Here is an 8,228-nt window from a genome sequence, read left to right on the forward strand (position 1 = left end):
CCGGACCACACACACACTCCCCCCCCCCAGCCCCCAGACTTGGCCGGCGGTGATGTCAACCTGGTGCTCGGCGCCCCCCACGCCCGCGGCTGACACTGAAGCCCGACTTCGGGGCTCGAGGAGGCCGCGCTCTCCCCGGGCTGGCGGCGCGCAGGCCGCGCGGCGGCGCCTCAGCCCTGCCCGCGCGGCCCACAGCGCCCTGGGCCCGGGCGCGGCCGCATCCCGCGAGGCCTGAAGACTAGGCCGGGTGGGGCGGGCAGCGGCTCCGCGGAGGTCCTGGTTCAGACCCGAGCCGGAGGCCGACCAGACGGAGGGAGGACGAGAGTCTCCTGTCGCCCCTGCCAAGCCCGCAGGGCCACGAGTGGGGCCAGAGGGTGGATGGCATCAGCCTGGAGAACCGACTTGGGCCTCTGCCCCAACTCGGGCTCCCAGGGGCAGAGATGCGAGTACTTTTACCCGCTAACTCCGATGGGCAGGCAAGATTTGGAAAATACAGCTCTGAAATATCACCGTGGATTCGGCGGAGAGCCCGAGCCGCTCTCCTGCGCCACAACTGCCCACACCTTGGCGCTCAATTCCCGCAGTCCCGCCCAGGGCCTCCCGGGGTCCTCTGCCTCTCCGACTGTGCCGGACTGAGGGTGGGGACAGAGAAAAGGTACGATTAAGGGAACCGAGGGGGAGAGCAGTTGAGGAAACTGACCATTATCTAAAACTCATAAATTTCGACAGCCGGAACTTGACTTGATTGAATTTCTCTTATCTGTGAAGGTTAAAAACATTCCCGAGGTGAAATACGAGGGGTCAAGCATCTTTGTACGTAAGATAAAGGTTTGGGGCAACAGATCTTTGTGAAGCAGACTACTCCACCTGACCTCCTTCCCAAGCGAAGATTCTGTGCCATTTCAGGTCATCGTTAATTGCCAATATGCAGTTGAAGTCACTCCCTGACGCGTTCGGAGAGTGACGTCATTTCAGTATAAGTATCTCCAAAACTGGGCTTAGCTTTATAAACCCGGTCTTAACGGGGAGTGGGGATCTGGACGTCTTTAAGCCAGCGCTAGCTCCCCGCCGCCCTTTCCCTCCCTCTGTTGCCTGCGGTCAGGGGGAATTCATTTCTACTTTGCCGTCAATTCAAAGGGATTTAACTCCGTGGTCTGTTAAGCGAAGTTGTGCAAAGGTGATGGAAAAATTAGTTTCAGAGAGTGCTCAACGCCTTTTTCTGACCTCCTCCGTTTTTATAGTATCGGGAGAGAAACCAAACTGCGTTATTTGCTGTTATTACTATTCTTTGTCATTCTTTTTAACGAAAGTGAGGGGGGTCGTCTTTACTGATCCTTTTTTGGGGGCATTCTGAAAACTGAAAGCAGTGTGAGAAATTATTTTAGATCTGCTTTACTGTTGCTTGAGAAAAGCTGGAAGAGCGTGAAACCCAGAAACTGGAAAATCATAAAACCAAGATTCTCTCTTGGGCCTCAATTTCCTTTCGTGTAAACTACGGTAGGCTGAATATTATCAGTCGGTACTGGAAACTCTTGCCATCAAGTTTTGCCTCAATTGCTGGTTGTAAGCTGTTGCACTTCTTTTAGCAGTAAAACAGAACCATTTTACTTATTAGGCAAGATTATGTAGGGGTCAAGAGAGCATGCAAAGCCAGGGACAGAAAAATTAGCCAGAAAACAAAATGGTTGCAACTGCTAAAGTTCATTAAAAAGTTACAATCAAGAGTCACTTAATTTTGGTCAAACTTAAGAGCATAGAGTTTAAAATTAAATTAAATATTGCTTTTACCAGCACCATGACCACTGGCTCATTTGTCTTTTCTGGTGATTGGTTTACAAAATGCAGGTAGAACTAAGAGACATATTTTTTCTTCCCTCAGCACTTTCTTTGAACAAAACAAAAACAAAACTGACCAGGATGCCTTATGTTCAACTACTGAAATTATAGGTTTTAAAACTTTTCTGAAACTCTTTTGTTCAGAAATCATTTCTGCCTGAATTGCTTTCAGATTCTGATTACATTCCCTCTCATGTTTACCTCAGATTTTTTTGAAAGTTAAAAAAAGAAATCCCCTTAATCAAATGAGAGAATAAAAACAAAGAATTCTTGTCATTCTCATTTTCTCTGAGGTACTACAGTTCTTTTCTCGCTTAAAAAAAAATTGCTCTATGTTAAAACCTATCAATAAAAAGTGCCTAAGAAATCATTATGGTATGCAGCAGGGAGGGAAAAGCAAGGAGAGCAAGATCCTCAGGACTATTAGGTTCTCTATGTTCTATTTCAGAGCAGTACTGATGGAAGTCACAAAAAAGTTTACACACCACAGTCACTCCTATCTACTTCATTCATAGATAAAACCCCAAAAAATTTTAAATAAGGTTTACTGATTTCCTCTCTGACCTAAATAAAACGTGTTTGGGGAAGGAGAGGCTGAATGTGGGCTTCTCATCCATAAATACTGGTATAAAATTAAACTGGACCCAATGTTGTGCTAGAACCATTTTAATATAATTATACATATCTGCCAAATCCAGGAAGAAAAGGTTTATGCATATATAACTTTTCCAGTTAACATCTGCAAGCATAAACGACAATTGATCTCAGTTTATAAATTCATCAGGGTCAGGGCAATTGACCAATGTCTCTTTACTGCTAGGCTTACCAACAGTAAATTACAGATGAATTAGCGTCCTTTTGTTTCTCTTCTCTCACTCTCCTTGTCCAGAGACATTTTGTTGTAAAGTTTCAGTGCAGCTCACCTCCAGCCAAAGATAATCTTTTTAGATAAGTACTCAAGTTGCTCTGAATTTGCTTATAATTATAACCTATTTAATCACAGAAGAACCCCTGCGGAGGTGGAGTTCAAGGTTGCATACAATAACAGGAGATCACAGTTTTGAAGTCTAGCACAGATTAAAAACCACAGATGTACCATTTATATAAGACACACACTGATTGTCTCTTAAACTACATATTGACTCCTTATGAACATTATTTTTTAAATAAAGTAGTGCACCTAGGACAATCAGTCGCACAATTCACACAGCCCTGAAAAGTTTTTCAGTGCCAACTACCAGTTGGTCATGAAACGTGAGTGAGCTTGAGACACTGTCCATTCCTAGATTCAACCACGGATTGGCTAAAACATTGGAACACCTCTGCTTAAGAAGGCTATGTCCTTCCCTCCTTTCCCTCACAATTTAGTTTTGTTTATTTTTGGTGGTGTTTGGTTGCACATGGCTAGAATGCTTTTGATCACTTTGCAAATCAGGAAAACCAATGATCTAAAACTATGACAGGATCTTAAGTAGACTGGTTTGTCCATTTCAGGTTGCTGGTTGGTAGGCCCCTCTAAGGCCCTTCATTTTTCCTTCTACGCCTCCCGGATCATTGATCAGAAGATGAGTCTGAGCATCATCCCATCTAACTCTTTTAACCAATGCCTGGCTAAAACTGGAATGTCCAGCCCAGTATATTTAAAATCACCCACAAAGAGGTTCTACGGATCTTCACAAAACCTGGAATTTCCATGAGGATGTCTGATCTTTATAATCCAAGCAGTCAGCATTGAAGTTAAGCTTCCAGGAGGCAGTTTGGTCCTTATAATCCAAGCAATCAGTGGTTGAGTTAAAACCCAAGCTTGAAGCTCCATATCCCTGGGTGGAAAGAGAAGCTGGGGATTGATTGAGATGGCTGGTGACTGCATTGGTACCCATGGGGCTGAGTGTGGCCCCTGGTCCAGGAAGCTGGTGATGCATTGGGGTCAAATAAGATCCACAGTCCATGCCCCCAAAGTAGGAAGTTGAGCCAGCATATCCTTGACTATAACCTGAAGCCTGAGTATAGGTCATGGGATAGGACCTCTGCATGCAGGAAGAGGAGGTGGACAAGGGATCTGACAGTGGGGAGATGGAAGCTGGGCTCCAGATAGACACAGGAGCACTGCTGCTGGAAATGGCCGGGACTGAGGTGCTAGAGGGGGGAGTGAATTGGCCACTTGTTCCACTCTCTGAACTCACTTCCCGAGCTGGAGAGGTCTTCTTTTTGGCAGGTCTCACTTTGTTTTGACCTCCATTCTGTTGCTGCTGCTGCTGTTGGCGGCACTTAGCTCTCCGATTCTTAAACCACACCTTGAAAGGGAAAGAAACTTCTTTAACGTGGTTTCAGTAAGGACAGGAGTGGCTCCCAGATTATAGATGAGCTAAGCAATTTGTCCTTCCACTGAAAAACGTATGATATGGTACTTTTATATATATCCCTGGAACTGTTAAGAAAGTGGGGAGGCTCTGTCTAAAAGCACTTGACTCCTAGACCAGAATAATAAATCATATGGCTAAAAATTTTCCCTCTCATTTTCCTATCTCCTATTTCACCTCAAACACGTACGCATAGACCCAGTGGTATTGTGGAACACTCTTACAGTGGAATACAATGTATCTATGTCTTTTGGAGGAAACACAAGAGAGCTGAGGGAAAACAATTCCGTTGTTACTAGCCAACAAGAACAGCCTAAATTAAAAGTTTACAGTCCATCTTCCAGGGAATAACTGCTAATCACTCTACCTTTTTCTCTCTCCTTGAAAGACTCACTTACAAAAGAAAGCTCCAAGGAGAAGCGATCCTGTTGAAGGAGGTCTGAAAGCCACTATTTGCTGAAATCTTTATGGTAAGTGGAGTGACTTGTATGTAGTCTGCTCTGAGCTTGAGGACAGACTTCCCTGCTCGTCTCAAGTCTGACACTGGAGTCTTTGCCTTCAGGGTAGTGCCACTCAGCATACGGATTCAGTTTCCTGTACTATATTCACTGGCTTGTCAATTTAAGCCTCTGCCTGCAACTCTGAAGATTCTCATTACCATCCCTGTTCATGTTCTGCAATGAAGGAGCAGTGTTTGGGATGTGAGGGGGCCTATGAAAGAAACTACCACCCTTTTTGAGAGAAACTACAGGCATTTTCTGAGCAACAAGTCCTTAGTGCTCTTCTCAAATGAGCTCAACACATGGGTGTGTGAACTGTGCCACCAAGGCTGAGCATACCACCACCAATCATTCAGAGGCATTTATTTTCTTTCAGTGAAGACTTGAGTTTACAAATGGTAAACCCTCTTCCATCTTACTCTGAAAAGTCTTCTTCCTGGTTCGCAGTTCACACTGATCTGTCCTAGCTGAAGGGGAGTTCCAGGTGTGTGTGTATGTATGTGTGTGTGTGTGTGTGTGTGTGTGTGTTTAGGTGCTAAACATTCTTTCCAGAGAACTCTGCATGGTGCTTACATTTCAGAAAAGTTGAAGATTACTTTCCCTCTTCAGCTTAAGGTCAAGTTAAGGGGGAGGAGGGTGTCACTGAGGATATTGCATTGATATTTTATCTGCTAAATGGCTCAAAGCTAGCAAATTCTGTTCAATCCCTCAGAAGTCAAAGAAAACACTTTTATTGTGTAATTTCTTTGGTAAGAGCACCAGCTGCTTCTACACCCTGGCTCTACCACCCAACCTACGTGTGACCTTGAGCAAGTCATTTACTCCATTTCTTCACCTGTAAAAATATAGTCCCAGTATTTTTGGTGAAGCTAAGCTTCTTTCACCCCTAAAAGTAGATGAAGATGGGGTAGGATTTCCACATGGGGAAAGGGAAGTATTAAAATATTAAGTAACTGTCCTTGAAATCTGCCCAGGCTGGGCCTCTGTTGTCTGGGGACCCAAGCTCTAGAATTGTGCTTTATTACTGCAGCTAAATCGGCAGTCTTACCTTACTACACAGGCTGAAAGGCTCTTGCTTATAGGATGGGGTGGGGGTAGGAGGACAAAAAGGGGTACGGGGAAGAATCAGGCATGTGAAGGGGGCTTAGAAGAGTTTGCTGGCCTCCAGTGGAGCACTCAGCTTCAAGCCTTCTTTGGTCCTCTCTAAGACCTGGCACTCTTCTGGGTCCTCAACATATACCGTGCTCAGGAGAGGGGTGGCACGGTCACGGAAGGATGGTTCTATCTACATCTGCCCTACCTGCACCCTGGACTCGGGCAAGTTGATTTTCAGCGCCACCTCCTCCCGCATGAAGATGTCTGGGTACCGGGTCTTAGCAAATAGAGCTTCCAGCACGTCTAGCTGCGCCCGGGTGAACGTCGTCCTCTCCCGGCGCTGTTTCCGGGGAGTGGCTGCGGGACAAGAAGCCCAGGGCCCTTTAGGGTGGGGGAGCAGTTTCTCAGTCATAGGGGTCTCTGCGGGTGCTCCGACTCCCCCAGCCCCCACTCCCAGCACTTCCCTCGTCCTCCCAACCCTTCAACCCAGAGCCTGTCAGTGTTTTCCCCACCCCCCCTCCCCAGCCTCGGCTCCTCCAGCGAACACTGAGTCTCAAGACACACACTGTCCCTTCCAGGGGAGGCCCCCACTCCACCTGACTTCGGAGATCGCTCTAGCTGGAGCAGCCCTTCCATAGCTAATAAATGAAATAAAAGGAAGCCAAAATCCAAAAACCCCTCAAAATCAATCCCTAAACCACAACACAAAAAATCCATTCCGTGAAGTCAAAGGATCCCCAGGACCCACAGTTTGGACTGATGGGGAGAAATCTCGATCCTGCTCGAGATCCTGGTTTTCAGGACTCCAAGGGCCTTTGTCCCTCCATCTTTAAAATGGGGGCATATTTGAAACTTCTACGAGGATTTAAAAACAAAAACAAAAACAAAAAAGCAAAAACAGATCTGACCAGAAAGGAAAGCACCCATACCCTGGGTAAATCACCTCTAGGGATTAGAGGAATAGGGCCTGGAGGTCAGAGGGGAAGCCCCAGGCGTGCTGGGGAGACTTTAGGAGGAGAGACCCAGCTTCTACAAGAGGGCACTTACGAACACCTGGGCTTTGAGATATGGGCGGAGGCAGTAACCCCCCCACCCCTGCTGACCCCCGCACTGCAGTGTGTCCCCCCCCCCATACACTCCAATTAAGAATAAAGCTTTGTGAGTTTCTGCAAGTGTTGTGGGATCCACCTACTCCCTCCAGCCCCCGTTCTTCCCTCCGGCCGGTAAATGCCCTGTGGCTCTGAGCTGCTTCTTAGAAGGAAAACCCAGTGGGGACACCATGCCTGGAGCTGGACTGGGGCAGCAGGACCGTCAGCCCCAGTGCTCCGAGGGAAAGGGTGTCACATCCCCGAGGGGCGGGCATGGGGAAAGGCGGGGCAGGAGTGCCGCGAGGCTCACTTACCCGGGTAGCCCACCGAAGGGTGCAGCAAGTCCATGCCCGAAGTGGTCAGACTCAGCCCATTGACTGCGTAAGGCGGTTGCTTAAGATAAGACATCATGCTAAGGTTGTTTGGAGGCGCAAAATCGGCCCAAATTGGGGGGACCCAGCCGGAAGGTCTCGCTTCGCCGGGAGTGGACAGATTCAGGGTCCTTGGTGTGTGGGTTGGGAGCGGTTGAACTATGGACAAAGCAAACAAACAAATAGAGGTGCTGGTTTACTGCTTCGCAGGCGGCAGCCCTTACACGTTCCACCACTAACTCAAAAAGACCCTGGGCTATGCAAGGTAGAGGCTTTTAAAGGACTTGCAACCCACCCCCCACCCCCACCCCCAGCTGCTCTGGAACTAGAGGGGATGGAGAGAGACCAGATAAACCTGTCTTCCCCACCCCCACCCTAAACTTAAAAAAAAAAAAGTACCAGAAGAAAGCAATTACAATCTGCCTTCCCCGAAGAACAAAACCCCGCGCCTTCAAATGCACACATTGCATTCCTATCCCTACATTTGCATAGGACTCATTGGCTGGCACTAGCTAATTGTCTCAAACAAAACTTGATTGGGGCCATTTGCAGAGACAAAGAACTCTTTGGCTAAATAAATAATGCTGATAACAAAGCCCATTGGTGAGAAACAAAGAAACAATTCAAGAAATCTACCTCTCCCCAGACTGTTGCCTTTCCAAGGCAAATTTTAATTACCTTAGCTTTTTACCACTTTTAACTGCTGTGAACCTAAAATGTCAGTGCATTTAACATTCTAAAATACCAACTTGCTAATCGACAAACTTGAGAAAACTGCTCAACGGCTATTACTCCACATTTGAAGTCATTTCCAGTAATCATTTTCACCTAATTAGTAGTCTGGGTAATTAGATTTTGAGGTAAAACTAATTTATTAAGGTTTTGGAGGACCTTGATTATGTGTCTGAAGAACTAAAGCTAAACAAACAAGTATTTAACTTTTAATCGACACCCATCAAATATTTAAACATACTGTCA

At 46.6% G+C, this 8,228-nt stretch overlaps 1 protein-coding gene across 2 annotated transcripts; it reads right to left on the reverse strand.

Annotated features, from left to right (window-relative positions):
* Positions 1 to 3,509: 3,509 nt before the first annotated feature.
* OTX2 (orthodenticle homeobox 2) lies at positions 3,510 to 7,522 on the reverse strand. 2 transcript variants are annotated; one of them, XM_008702003.1, is made up of 3 exons: positions 7,194 to 7,522; positions 5,997 to 6,148; positions 3,510 to 4,130 (listed from the first exon to the last, which is right to left on the reverse strand). In XM_008702003.1, the coding sequence occupies exons 1-3, from the start codon at positions 7,288 to 7,290 to the stop codon at positions 3,510 to 3,512; spliced, it is 870 nt and encodes a 289-aa protein (XP_008700225.1). In that variant the 5' UTR covers positions 7,291 to 7,522. The 2 variants fall into 2 exon arrangements, with proteins under 2 accessions (XP_008700225.1, XP_008700218.1); XM_008701996.1 differs by having other exon boundaries at positions 5,997 to 6,172.
* Positions 7,523 to 8,228: the final 706 nt, after the last annotated feature.

The sequence above is a fragment of the Ursus maritimus genome, unplaced genomic scaffold (assembly GCF_017311325.1).
Source record: "Ursus maritimus isolate PB19 unplaced genomic scaffold, ASM1731132v1 scaffold_25, whole genome shotgun sequence".
Classification (NCBI taxonomy): domain Eukaryota; kingdom Metazoa; phylum Chordata; class Mammalia; order Carnivora; family Ursidae; genus Ursus; species Ursus maritimus.

Bases quoted from the DNA above. Each gene is read 5' to 3' on its own strand.
- OTX2 (XM_008701996.1), bottom strand. From the start codon at position 7,290: ATGATGTCTTATCTTAAGCAACCGCCTTACGCAGTCAATGGGCTGAGT. The intron at 6,173-7,193 runs GTAAGTGAGCCT...CCCACCCTAAAG, and splicing joins CCCTTCGGTGGGCTACCCGG to GGCCCTGGGCTTCTTGTCCC. The intron at 4,131-5,996 runs GTAGGGCAGATG...TTCCCTTTCAAG, and splicing joins TGCCCGAGTCCAGGGTGCAG to GTGTGGTTTAAGAATCGGAG.